Below are 13442 nucleotides of genomic sequence, written 5' to 3'. Positions count from 1 at the left end.
ACCAGCACATGGAACTTACTTTGGCAGCGACTGCTTGGGTAATTTGGCAGAGAAGAGGCATCTGTTCCAATTCAAATACTCAATAAATGACCGAGAAAGCCCGCCGTCATCCCCCAAAAGCGCATGTATACGTGGAAATGACACAGGAGATTCAGCTAATCTGGTTTGGACATGCTTCAAGAATATATTCTGCGTCGAAGAGCTTTGGGAAATGACCAATCGCAGCGACGATCGAAGCAAGGCCGGTGTTGCTTGTGACGGTCGTCAGCTCAGGCGACGCTATATTCCACTGTCCGGCGTACAATTTGAAATGAGGACGTCGTCCATCATGTTCCTAAAAGAACGAACTCAGCTGCTTTCTTCGAAAAGACCATGTTTTGGAAGGTCCCTAGGTAAGGCGTGAGAGGAGTATCGGATGCACTCACACGTGTCCAGCCATGGTGGGCCGTCTTCCGCCTCCGGGCGGTTTCGGATGTGCTCACGTAACAGAAAGCGTTGACGTTTGCGGTCTACGGGTCACGAGAGCCACACAGCATGCGGCTGTGAACGGCCGGGTTGCTGGAAGTATTACAAGAGTAAGCCGAGTTGTGTGTGGGCGGCTAAGGAATCGCAGGATCCGAGGATCAAACCGGGGGGGGTTCGCGTTTCGACATGGCAAGCACAGTGCATCCGATAACGTGTCTTTTCTCGGAACTACTGTGAGCACTGGCGTCATGAGTTGCTCACGTACACCCTCCTGGAAGCCCGACAAGGTTTAGCGTCGCAACAGTTGCAGTGCGGAAAACCTTGACCCCTCGGCAATTGGCTTTCTTGCTCCGCGTCCGATCTTCCTTCTTCCGCGATTCGAGTTTACTTCAAGGGATATCGGCGGTTGCACCAGAATGGATGATGTCTCGGTGCGGGAGGCATCGCCGCACACTTATGTTCGCACAAGGGTCGCGAATGCTTGCGATAGCTGCAAAGCAAGAAAAGGTACCTGCCCCTAACATTATGCCTTTCTGATGTTGCTCAAGTCCCACAGCGAGCAGCACACAGATGCAGATGGCAATTGCAAATGGGTTCAACGGCTACGCTGCTAGGGCGCACTCTGCTTGAGACGTTACTTTTCCGATAAATCAGGGCATGTATCTAACCAAGAGAATAGTCAAATGCGATGGAAAGTTGCCATGTAGCTACTGTTTGAGACGCCAGCGTTCAGCAACTTGTCGATACTCACCGCAGCAGAGACGACGAGCTCCCGCGCCAACTCCAAGAACACCGTCACCGTCTGTGCACAACGGCGTCGATCACGTCAATGTTGCGACGGAGGCTGGCCAAGATTCTTTGGCGGAGGAGGAGACAGAGGTTCCTCGTGAAGCGCGCCTGCTGTGTGATGCTCAAGGCAAGCTAAGTGTGTCTCGCCTCCCCTAAGCTGACGTCTTCACGAGTTAATGAGACCTCGCCAGTCTTTATTGGAGATTGTGCGCCATTATCTTTCTTCCAAACAGTACGGCAACTTGTCAACACTCGAGTAGACCCTCACGTCTTCGCTCATCAAACGGAAAATCCCTCTTTTCGACCACCCGCGCATTATTCCGGCAATGGCGAGCCTGTCCTTCACCCGGGTACCATTCCTCAAGCCATTACCACGTACCGTGCCGCTGTAAGACGATTTCAAATCCACCAGCTTGACTTCCAGTTGACCAATGCTTATAACTCCAATGTAGACCAGTGGTTTGGTTGACCTGTTCGATGACGCTCGTCTCGTGAACGAGGTGTGTGCCTGGGCTCAACGAGACCACAGATCACAAGACGTTGCTTCCGCAGCTTTCTACCTAGTCCTTGCTATAGGATATCAATCTGCAGAAGAAGATTTGGCATCGTCTTACTTCGAGTATGCGCGCAACACGGCACTCGCCAATCTCAGTGGCAACATCAACGTCCCCACTATCCAGACCTTTATTCTAGTCACTCTGTACATGTTGGGCTCTTGCCAGATGAATGGGGCATTCTTGTTCTTTGGTTAGATGATCTCAGGCACAAAATGTAACGAAGAAGTTGAGACTGATACTTTGGAAAGGAATCGCGGTAAGGGCAGCATATTCCATCGGAATACACCGCACAGAAATCAACTCTCGTTTTGGGCCCGAAATTCAAAGACAGCGGTAAGGCAACTTGACAGGGCCCGTCTGTTTGACCATTTGTTGTGCTTGCTGACAAGACAACACCACAGAGATCGTTTGTGGAAGAGCTTGCGTGTACTGGATCTCTTCCTAAGTACATCTATGGGCAGGCCGCCAGCAACGTCTGATGTTGACTGTAGCGTTCCATATCGCGGAGCAGATGATACAAGTGGACAAGAGGCATTCGATCTTCTCAATGCCTCAGCTCAAATATTTCTCATTACTGAAGGTATTGTCGTCGAAGTGTATTCACGAAAAAAGGTCTCCTACCAGTTGACAGAGGGTATTTCAAGACAGCTGCGGGATTGGTCTGTCCGGTGGCTTCAACGGTTGAAAGACGTTGTGTCCAAATCGACGGACGGGGAGGACCCAAGCAAGGTCACCGGTGCTTGCCAAGTATTATGCTCATACTATTACGGTAAGCTCATCGTCCGTCGACGGCTGAGTCAGTTCACCGCTTAACTTACATTTCTCAGCTGTGATTTTAGTCTCGCGACCATTTCTTATGTACGAGCTTCACAAGCGCTTGACGGAAGGATCAACCGGTGGCTCGACCAGTCGATCCGGTCTGGTCTCTGGCAAATCGAAGCTCGCCGATGCTTGCATAGATGCAGCAAGCTTCATGGTCGACATACTGGTTGGCTTGACTGAAAGGCAATACCTAAATGGACAAATGCCACTCATCGTGTGAGTAATGAGGCTTGTATAGATTGGTGCACGATGCTGAGGTTGAATAGGTCGTGGCTCTTTGCTTCCTCTCTTATCCTGGGCGTTGGCTTACTGGGGTCCTTCGGCCGCATCCTCGAAAAGTACACGCGGAACGCAATCATGGTACTAGAGCACTTCGCAAAGAAGGATGCCCATGCTTCGCAGTACTCTCTCATTGCAAAGTCGCTTCTAAACGCTGCACTAGATTACCTCGAAAAGAAGGAGCTTGAGGAACGACTTCAGAGGACGGAAAGCTCGTCACAGTTGTTTGGGCTAGTACCGCGGGATAACGTGGAATCTGAGCAAATCGCCCATTCTTCTGCTCATGATGTTGTTCCGGGACTGGGGCAAGACCGCCAATCGGCAGTCAAGACAAATTCCGTCTCTGGCTTTTTGGGCCTAGGCTCGCCGTCTTTCGCAGACATGGATACCTCGTTTTTGACTCTGTCAAACTCGCTCCCGAGGACACCAGATTTGTCAATCCTTGACGGGAGGAATGACGGAGATCATGGATTTGGAGACCTGAATTTATTCCAACTCCTCGATGGGGATGGTCACATCGATCTTGGTCCCTACATATAGACTCACAGTTTAGGCCTTCCAGCTTGAAAAGTCATATCAAGCTATTATTACAGCGTGTTTTGTGTACGGCCGAAATTAGGACGATTTGAGCATCAGATGACCTTGGATGGAGGGCTCTTAAGTGACGTACGTATTAGCCACGTGAGAAGATTTCTGACTTCAGTATATCTTGGCTCAGAACCTGTGGCTTGGAGAGGCAGACTGCAAGGTTTACTACTGTATTTTAAGTACATTTAGTATGAGCAATACGAAAAAGAACTTCCAGCGTGATTGGATTTGCTGATATCGCAAGCGTGGCACTGACTCTGTAAATTTGAACAGAGTTTAAGCGAGACTGCGAAGGCGCTTTTTGTCCGACGAAGTGGGTTTTTGCCGATCAAAGACGACAAGCCAGGGCAAGGCGATGAAGCCGTGAGCCCTACCATGCATATCGGAGCACGATTGACTCGACAGCATGGATAGCAATGGCATTGGCCAGTTGCAATTAGTGTCCATAACGAAAGAGAGGCTTGGGAGGAAAGTTCGCACAGGTTTCAAGTTGGCTGGGTCGTGCCCATTCGTAGGTAAGTCATACGCATCAATTACGGTGATTTCTCGCTGTGCTCAGACCGCCGGCGGAATCTATCACTGGGCAGTTAAGTGAGGCAAAGTTTTCTTGCTTGCCTAGTAGTTCATCCGTTAGGCATGTTTCGCCTAGCAGTGTGGACTGCTGGCCTTCGAAGACAAGCAGACCTTGAACAGTCGACCACCCTGTGGCCCACGGACCTGGTGCAATCCCATGCGCCGTTGGGCCCTCTACGCAGCAAAGCGCTACAAAGTGCTGGGTTCGGTTCTGTATCGCTGCCAGAGACCAGGCGTTTGATCTAATTGGGAATTGCGCCATAGCGTCACTGTGTCGTACACGCGCCTGTACTGAGACAGGCATTCGAAGCCGAGCGTGCCGCCGAGCTAGGGCACAGATTGGATCTTAAGGTTCCCAGCCCCCTTTTCACAGATACGTCTCACCAGCTTGTAGGCAGCCCATGTTTACTACTGCACTGCGTGCACACGACAGTAACGCCCAAAGTTGCAGCTTCTAATGATACGCACACCTACATGTGCGAGAGCAGGAGTAGCAAGGAGAGATTCCTGCCTTGGGAAATATCGCCTATCGGACGATCTGTGACCGACTCCCGACCGGCCTGCTGTATATACCCGTCCCCGCTGTTGACAAGCCGGATTACTCCAGATTTTAATCGCTGTACTCCTTTCTACACGTCGCTATCATCGTTGACGTCCTGCGCGCCATGTCGGCATCTCCATCGGAAAAGTCCTCATCCAAGTCATCGCGACCCCTGGCGTGTGTTTTGTGTCAACGCCGCAAGGTCAAATGCGACCGGAAGTATCCATGCTCGAACTGCATCAAGGTATGTCACTCTTGCCCTCAAGCCTCAAAATATTACGGCACAAACTTGCGGTTCGCCAACGACGGCAGAGCGCTGGCTTTTGCCAACCTTGGCGCGCAATGATCCGGACTTGTCTTATCGCCCCTGGTTTTTCCTTGCCGTGCCCAAGATCTTCCCCTCACGATGAAGCTTACCAGTCACGGCACCAGTCCAAAGCAACGTGCAGCCCTAGTATACCAGCCCCAGTGCGAAAAAGGAGACGTCCAAATGCAGAGCTCCAGGCGAGACTCGCACGATGCGAAGAACTCCTGGCCAAATATGCTGCTGCTAGTAAAGAACCCCTAGACCACGAGAGCACCATAGCACCGCCTCAAGCATCCAGTATTCCTTTCTATGAAAACAATCAGATCAATTGGAAACCCGCTGGCAAGGTGATTGTCGAAGATGGCTCTGTTCGATTCATTGACAACTTCCTCTGGGCAACGGTGTACGAAGAGGCAAGCTTTTCCACTATTCTCTGCTCATGACACTGGCTAACTGATGATCTACAGTTGCGTGGGATGAAAGAGCTCGTAGAAAAGGAGGATGAGGGGCAAGAGCCTGAGCCACAGCATGAATGGGACCCTGGAGCTTCCATGCCCGACTACAGCGATTACTTGCTTGTAGGCGGCGATTCTCCTGCTGATCAGCACCCCGACGATTTGTATCCCACCGCGAGTCAAATCTTTCGGCTCTGGCAGACCTTCTTGGAAAGGGTGAATTCCCTAACGAAAATCGTACATGCCCCAACTTTACAGCCATTTGTTGTGGAAGCCGCGAGTGGTCCTGGACATCTTCCGAACAATGTGGAGGCCCTGATGTTTGCAGTTTTCAGCATGTCAATTGTCACCTTAACTGAAGACGAGTGCATGGCGATGCTTGGCTCCTCATGCAATGCTGCTTTCCGGAGATTTTCGACCGGCGTCAGGCAAAGCTTGCTGCGCGCCGACTTTCTCAAATCGCACGACATAACCACTCTTCAGGCGCTCGTGCTTCACATGGTAAGCCGCTCTTCAGTCCCAAGCCTGATGTTTACTGACTTCGGCAAGATGTCGATCCAAGGCCGCTGTAACATACACGGCGCTTGGATCTTGAACGGCATATGCGTGCGGATTGCGCAGAAAATGGGTCTCCATCGAGACGGAGAGCTTCTCGGCCTGCCCCCGTTCGAGACAGAGATGAGGCGCCGCATTTGGTGGCAAATATTCATGCTCGACTGCAAGTTTTCCATGATTTCTGGGTTGAGCCAATCACTGCTCCCTCGTCCGAGCGACTGCAAGCTCCCGAAAAACCTCAACGACGCAGACTTGCATCCAGGGGCTACAGACAAGTATCAGGAGCGTGAGGGTCCCACGGAGATGGTGATACCGCTTTTAGTCTTCCAGATCGGGCATTGCATCCAGCAACAACCTGATATCGAAGCTCTGATGCTGTACAACGAACTTAGTACCCTCAGCTCGGGACGTAAGAGCAAAGTTCAATCGGCGCAAATCAGCTCGTTCATCAAACAACTCCAAGACCGGTTGAATGGAGTTTTGGAGAAGAACTCCGACCCGTCTGCAGGCGCAGTGCACGAATTCGCTTCGCTTTTGAAAGCCCTCATTCTCCAGAAGGTCAAAGAAACCACACGCCCTCCTCAGGAACAGCCAGAGTGGGGAAGTGAGATCTTAACCCCAAAAGACAATCTCTTCAAGTGGTCAGTCATGACTACTGAGCAGAACGTCAATGCCTACAGATCAAATAAGCACCAAGGATTTCATTGGTTCCTGAAGCTTCTTTTCCAGTTCGACGTGGTAATTTTCATGGTCGGCCAATTGAGTCAGCGGACTTCAGGAAATCTAGTTGAGCGCGCTTGGCAACAGATTCCGGCGGTTTATGAGTATCACCCGGAGTTCCTTGATCCCTCGCAGGAGTACAACATAGCACTCGCAAAATTCGTATTGAAAGCGTGGAAGGTGAGAGAAGACTGTCTCTGTGCCGAACATGGTATTCAGCCAGACGAACCCGCCTATGTCACAAGAATCCGCGAGATCATGGTGCCTCACTGGAGTAGGTCACGGGCTGGCACGGAACCTCCGTCTCATCCCGAGGGAAGTCGTACTGCCGCAGACCATCATCAATCAGATCATCCTCCAATGGAACATCTTTTTCAACGATATCTTGGTGCGGGGGCCTCGTCTTGGGACCCATTGGCGATGCCAGATCAAGAGATCATCAATCGCCAATTGTCATCGTTCGAAGGTCTTGACATGACAACTCCAACAGGATGGTAACAAATTGCATTGATAACCAATAAAACTTTTACATCGTTCGTCATCCCGGCACCCAATGAATGCTTCAATTTCCAACGTGCCCATCAACCGCTTCGGGCTGGAGGTTAATGAATCCGGCAAATCATTGCGCTAGAACAACATTTGACACCAGTCGTACGCAGAGCAACGAGATGTAGGCGAGTTGACGCTTATATGCTGAAATTTTTAACCTGCATTTTTGCAAATTTCGTGATGTGACCGGCTCCTTATTGCCACATAATACCGAAGCTTTATGAGTGAGAAGTCGGCTCGGTTGAGTTTAAGACTCCGATCGGTTCTCGGGTCAGTTTGACAACCCGAGGCATCGGAGCCGGGGGAAATCTTGGACACGAGCACATGGCCAAAGCTCATCATGCACGACATTAAAAGTGTTTGAGTTAGAATAGACATCCTTCGGCAAACTCTTGAAAGCCATCCAAACACAAGTTCTTCAGAGTGAGGGCTCACCTTGCTCCTAGTGTATTTTTGCCTGTCTCAAATAGCTTTATACTATTGCTCCTCGCAAATCTCGCCTCTGTCAAGCAGCTCCTCGCCTAACATTTCATGAGAGATGTTCTAGGCAAATTTTGTTCGCTGAATTTCATGCAGACTTTGATATAACACGCAAACAGCCCGTCTGGGAGCAAAAACGAGTAAGTCCCCAAGGCACTATATGGTCGATTAAGGAGTCAAATGGGTCTTTGCGGTGGTTCGACAGTCTTCCTCTTTGATGGTCCTGGAGCAATTGCTGCCTATTGGATGTGTTTCGTATAGGAATCGCTCTAAAGCGGCGGTATCGTCCTGCCGCTTACTGCAATCTTATGTGAAGAAGAAACCTTGGTTTCTGCAACGCGTGCTTTGGACGCCTTCAGCACAGATAAGTGTATGCTATTATCAGACCACACAATATGATTTATGGCGCAAACAAAATGTTCTCGTTCATCCCACGCCTCTCTCGATCACACTACGGTCATAAATGGACATGCGAGTGCTTCTTATATCTGCCTTGCCAGTTCTACCTTAGGGATTAGCTGTAGACGTCCTAACTGCCTGCAATGCTGAGGGTAGAACAGAAGCAATACGAGATCAATATGCAGTGACGTACTGCGGTCAACAGTTTAAAAATAAAATTGTAATACCCCCCAGCTTGAGATATTGACTTCTTATATGAGGCTTAACGACTGATTAATTTTAATATGTAAGATTCAAACAAACGGCGCTAGTATAAATACTAAGAACATATATCAGCAGCCTTCTTAGTTGAAGAAACTATATTCCTATGATTACTCTATTGGAAGTCAGGTGCAATTCAGGAAATAAACAGCTATCTATGGTCAGTTTAGTTCAACTCTCAGGTTTTGTGTGTTGCCTCCTAGATCTCCTATTCAACTTTAGACTCAAATTGGAAACTCTTTTTGAACCGCCATGGAGGCACAGCGCACAACAGTGTGACGCCAATTAGAATATCCAATGAATGGATTACGCTATCATTAAAGTCAAGCTAATATGCGTCTCTTCACAGTCGCATATGCCTCCACAGACTGGTTTGTGATGGGCAGCATTTCGCTCATATGACGGTTTAGAACCGAATAATGTCGGCGATTGCCGCTAATGTCTTTTCTTCAGTTCACCTTCCGCTGTTCATAATCACTTCGCCACCAAGGCGTTCAAGACATCCCTATTTAGAGTAGCTTTTGCATGTATTCTCCGTCACAACTCCGGCATTCCTTCTCTTGTACAAATCCCATTCTTGTGTTGATGAGAATATCCGTCGAGTGCCAGCGACTTTGCCGATGGCATACGACCCTCGCGAGAAGCTGTTCGGAATTAGCCAATGGAGATCAAATGAATAAGAACCGACTCAGAGACCATTCACTTACATCCCGCCTAGATCGACAAGTCTCCCCTTCCGAGATCTGAGATTGTTGGTGCCTGGACGAAGTACCGGACTACCGCTTCATGTGCACAATGCCAGGTTTCGAGGTCATCGTTCTTCACTACGGGAACTTCATCGAACGAACGACGTGCGAATATGGAGCGCCAGCGCCACATTTGCGGACTAGAATGTTTGGCACCGGGCAATACTATGTGCTAGGAATAATTCAACAAAAGGGGCATGGCCGGGTGTTGACTTTCATGTCGAGAAGGCCTGGTGCCTGCGGGCGAATCGAAGTCTCGAACTTCAAGGTGTGCAGTGAACCATCTTGCAGACTCGTTCAGCGCGTTCCCTTTCCTCGGGCGGAAATATATTGCCTGACATAGTCCCCCGGCTCAACATGGTATTCCGGGGGCGGGTCGGCGCCGCTAGCGAATGCAGCCGCGGGTACGACGTCTCTTCTGGGATCGAATCACCGTTGGGGATCCACAACCTTGTTTAAATCGTCAAATCAGATGTGCATGTTTCTCACGTGCACCATGATGCCAATGTTACATTGGGTGAACCGGCACGTTTGTCCGCGCAAGTCCACCGAACGTAAACAACACGATAATAGCACGTGCCCGGTAATGACCGGGCCGACGCCGAGAAACACATGGTATAATTGAAGAATGACCTGCCATGACTTCCAGGCGCCGAGATGATCGTTTCTAGCCAGCCCTCCGTATCGTCAGCCAGAAGCAATTGAGATAAAATGGCCATCTCAAAGCTCCGTCTCATTTGCTTCGCCGCTGGCTTGGTGAGCGCCAACTCGCGCTTTCTTGCGCCGGTTCAAGACATTAATCTTCCGGCTAGCGAGACTGCAGAGCACCCGTTGGAGCACCTCGGCGCCAATGGCCCTTGGTACGCAGGTATGTTGTCAACTTCCTCGATCGATGCCTTTTCAGGCGTTTTCATGTTAACAGAAACTGACCGTTTAATGGTCCAGGACCAAACGTCAACGGAATTTCATCGGATATTCCGGAAAATTGCTTCGTTGACCAGGCAGCTTACGTCTCTCGGCATGGCTCACGTTATCCCGATCCCGGCGCTTACAATGGCTGGGTGTCTATGCAGGAGCGAGTCAGTCAACTGAATCCTTTCCGCCCCCATCTGCGACTAACAAGTTGTTTCATAGTTTCAAGCTGGAAACTACACGGCCTCTGGTAGCCTAGGCTTTCTACCCAATTGGCGTACCGCTTTGACGAATCCTTCGTCTCAAATTGCCAACTTGAGCCCGACTGGCTACAAGGAAGCGCATGACCTGGGATACACTTTGAGAACAAGGTAAATGCCGCAGTCTTGCACGCAAGGACAGTTTGCTGACCCCGAAAGATACCCACATCTTTACAATGAGGGCGAAGAATTCATGGTCTGGGCCAACAACTATTCCCGAGTTCTACAGACTGCGAAGCTTTTTGTCCGTGGCTTTTTGGGGACCAACGCCACCTTGTTCGGAGATATCGTATCAGTCACTTCCAAAGGTTTTCCAGGCGGGATCGGCGATTCTTTGGCTCCGTCGGATATGTGTCCGACGTTCGCTGACACGGAAGGTGGCGACTACGTCTCTCAATGGAACGCCGTCTGGATCCCCCCCGTCCTCGAGCGCCTGCAAGGCTTGATTACCGGCAATCTCACGCTCACCGAGAACGATGTGTCGCAAATCCCCTACTTGTGCGGATATGAGAGCCAGATCACCGGTCGCCTGTCACCTTGGTGTGATATATTCTCAGACGAGGAGTTCCTCCAGTACGAGTACTTCCAAGATCTGCGCTACTACTACGGAGTTGGCCCCGGCACGGACATTCCATCCAAGATGATGACACCCTACTTGAACGCGCTTATGGCCCTATTTGGCGAAGGCCCTTCCGTCACCGGCAAACGGGCCGATGGAAGCACGTTCACGTTACCAAAGCTCATTGTCTCTTTTCTCAACGACGGACAGCTCAACGAGCTTGTGACAGCCTCGGGAGTTATGGACTCCCAAGCTCCGCTTTCTCCGACTGAGAAAGACAATAGCCGCACTTGGGTCAGTTCTCGGTACACCACGATGCGAGGTACCATCGCTTTTGAGCGACTTAATTGTGCTGTTTCTGGCAATGGAACGCATGGAAACATATCACGCACCTCTCTCCCAGTCAAGAGATGCTCTAACTCAACTGCGCCATGTCCTCCTGGGGGGTCCCACAACGTAACCTATGTTCGTATCCGTTTGAACGACGCCGTTTACCCTTTGCCCTCTTGCAAGAACGGACCCGGATCTTCATGTCTACTGGAAGATTACAGGAAGTACGTGTCCAACAAGCTCGACTCCGAGGGCAACTGGATCACGAACTGCAATGTTACTGCTGTGGGGGCACCATCAATCGTGAAGGGCGCCAGCTTTTACACCGACTTAACCAGCCCGTGGTTGAGTCATGTGGCTCCTTGAGGCCTTTCGTATTTCAGCGCGAGTACTTCTGTTGACATGAATGAGTGTTGCCGGGATATAGACATGCTGCAACAGTAATATTAATTGCTTAATACCACACTTCCTATGACCGTGGTGTTAGACTATGTACTTTGAAAACTTCTGGAAGGTTGCTTTATGAGCAAGACATGCCAAACAATGACCAGGACACCTCCCTGCTCAGTGAGCTACCCTAATCAACAGTCTCTGGCGTATCTACAGCCCCCAACACTGAACCCCACACAATTATAGAAAAGCACCATTACGGTACTGACATACGGAATATAGTGTGTTGTGGTTTTGCAAAAACAAGCAAACCCCGAAAGGCAACGTTTTACGTTTGGGGCCAAACGCCGAAAGCTCTTACCATAATTGGTTGACAAGCTTGTGCATAAAGCCCAGCCACTATTATTGTACATTTCCAGGTAGGAGAGGGCCGCCGTTGGCATGGCCCTAGCGACTAAATGGCCGGTCGAGAAGGTTAACTGTCCTATCCAAATGGGATGCCAGCATGATTGCGCATTTCTATGCCAAAGACCCTCTCGGTTCACGCCGGAACCGACGCGATATTACGCGTCAAATCACTCTAACTGGTAGCCGGTGAACCTCTTCTATCTTGCGACTCTGCCATAGGAGTAATTTTTTGCCAACGTTCGCTGATCTGCTGTAACGAGCCAGAAGCTGAGCAGTACGAGATCTAATTGCGTCATTGTTCATATCGTCGTCATTCCAAATCACACGAGGTCGCAGCTTGACGAGGAATCAGAATACCAATGAAGTAAAATTCTCGTTGATCACGACGTCATTGAGATTTTGTGAGATGACTGACGGTATTCCACGTTCCAGGCGGCTACAGACTATCAGACTTAGCTAGATTTAGACCCGTCTTTGATATCCATACCAGTGTCAATCAGCTGAAAGTAGCTTCAACTCTAGATGGAAACATTATTTGTTCAAAGAGCAGCCTCGTTTTCTATGCGTTTTCCTACTTGTGAGATATATCATGCTGCGCCGTCGAGTCCTCGTTTTGCAAAGGCTGGACTCGTAAACGTCCCCTACACCTTGCGCTACCGACATGTGACAGACGCTTGACTCGTCAAAGTCTTCACAGACCTTCATCACTGAGAAGCAAGCGCAAAACAAGCTCAACTCTAATTTTCTCTTCTCATGATAGGGCGAAAAACTCGTCTGTGTGTGGATAGTAGGTGGGAGCGACGGTTTTCCGTCGAACTTGCCAGGGTTGATTGATAATTGCACGTGAGCGCCAAGGCGGAGAATTGCTCATTGGATGGTGGAAACTGCCTCCGATTAGCTCCTGGCTAACTTCGGTATGGGTTTCCGTGAGGTATATTTCGCGGTTCTTGAAACGCCGCAGGAGACGTGATGCAAACCGTGACTTTTAAACTTTGCGCTGCGCTTCTCACCCCCTCGAAAACTAACCCGGGCGGGATACTTCACACCAGCCTGCCCTTGTTGAATTGGAGCTAATTTGTGTCTTCCCCTTCCAAACACCGAATCCAAAGACCGGCCAGCAAGTGATTTAGCCCATCAAAGACACAAACTGGGCAGAAATCGCCTGATCTTAAGTGCGGTACGGGGCAAGGTTTTGCTTCCTCAGGAGTTCCGTGGGGTAGCTAAGCTTTGCGAGTAGCTCGCGTCTAGCCAATTCTACGAAGCACAAGACAAAAGGGCTTCTCAATTATCCTATGAGACTGACTAGTTCACGCTCTCTCCGCAAACTCTGTCAATGGGTAGAGCGGAGGGGTCTCCATCCGCCCGCCGCAGCCAATATCCGGCACCCACTTCGCAGATCTTGAAAAGTAGACTGCCCCCTTATGTCATAGCTTGATCTTTGACACACTCCGTTTCTTCTGCCAAGCTCTCGTACACTTTGCGCCTAATCGTCATATC

General features: G+C 50.0%; 4 protein-coding genes and 1 pseudogene across 5 annotated transcripts; 4 read left to right on the top strand and 1 right to left on the bottom strand.

The window, feature by feature from the left end:
• Positions 1-15: 15 nt before the first annotated feature.
• On the bottom strand, positions 16-258 carry GCG54_00007368 (uncharacterized protein; the record flags this gene model as incomplete). Its single annotated transcript, XM_045407349.1, has 1 exon — positions 16-258. A coding segment is annotated over one exon (243 nt), but the record flags the coding sequence as incomplete, so codon positions are not given.
• Positions 259-776: 518 nt separating this feature from the next.
• Positions 777-2621, top strand: GCG54_00007367 (annotated as a pseudogene). The gene is given in 4 exon segments: positions 777-972; positions 1145-1351; positions 1392-2001; positions 2017-2621. Coding segments are annotated over 4 exon segments (1618 nt in total).
• A 46-nt stretch (positions 2622-2667) lies between these two features.
• On the top strand, positions 2668-3452 carry GCG54_00007366 (uncharacterized protein; the record flags this gene model as incomplete). The annotated part of the gene is made up of 2 exons (XM_045407348.1): positions 2668-2849; positions 2900-3452. 2 exons carry the CDS (start codon positions 2668-2670, stop codon positions 3450-3452), a joined length of 735 nt encoding a protein of 244 aa, XP_045266269.1.
• A 1568-nt stretch (positions 3453-5020) lies between these two features.
• Positions 5021-7149, top strand: GCG54_00007365 (Aurofusarin cluster transcription factor aurR2; the record flags this gene model as incomplete). Its single annotated transcript, XM_045407347.1, has 4 exons — positions 5021-5057; positions 5111-5322; positions 5389-5877; positions 5926-7149. 4 exons carry the CDS (start codon positions 5021-5023, stop codon positions 7147-7149), a joined length of 1962 nt encoding a protein of 653 aa, XP_045266268.1.
• Positions 7150-9797: 2648 nt separating this feature from the next.
• On the top strand, positions 9798-11513 carry GCG54_00007364 (3-phytase A; the record flags this gene model as incomplete). Its single annotated transcript, XM_045407346.1, has 4 exons — positions 9798-9954; positions 10032-10165; positions 10221-10369; positions 10418-11513. 4 exons carry the CDS (start codon positions 9798-9800, stop codon positions 11511-11513), a joined length of 1536 nt encoding a protein of 511 aa, XP_045266267.1.
• Between the last annotated feature and the right edge of the window lie 1929 nt (positions 11514-13442).

The sequence above is a fragment of the Colletotrichum gloeosporioides genome (genome assembly GCF_011800055.1).
Source record: "Colletotrichum gloeosporioides strain Lc1 chromosome Unknown consensus_32, whole genome shotgun sequence".
Taxonomy (NCBI): Eukaryota; Fungi; Ascomycota; class Sordariomycetes; order Glomerellales; family Glomerellaceae; genus Colletotrichum; species Colletotrichum gloeosporioides.
Note: the sequence above shows the minus strand (reverse complement) of the source record. Positions and strands in the feature narration are given on the sequence as shown.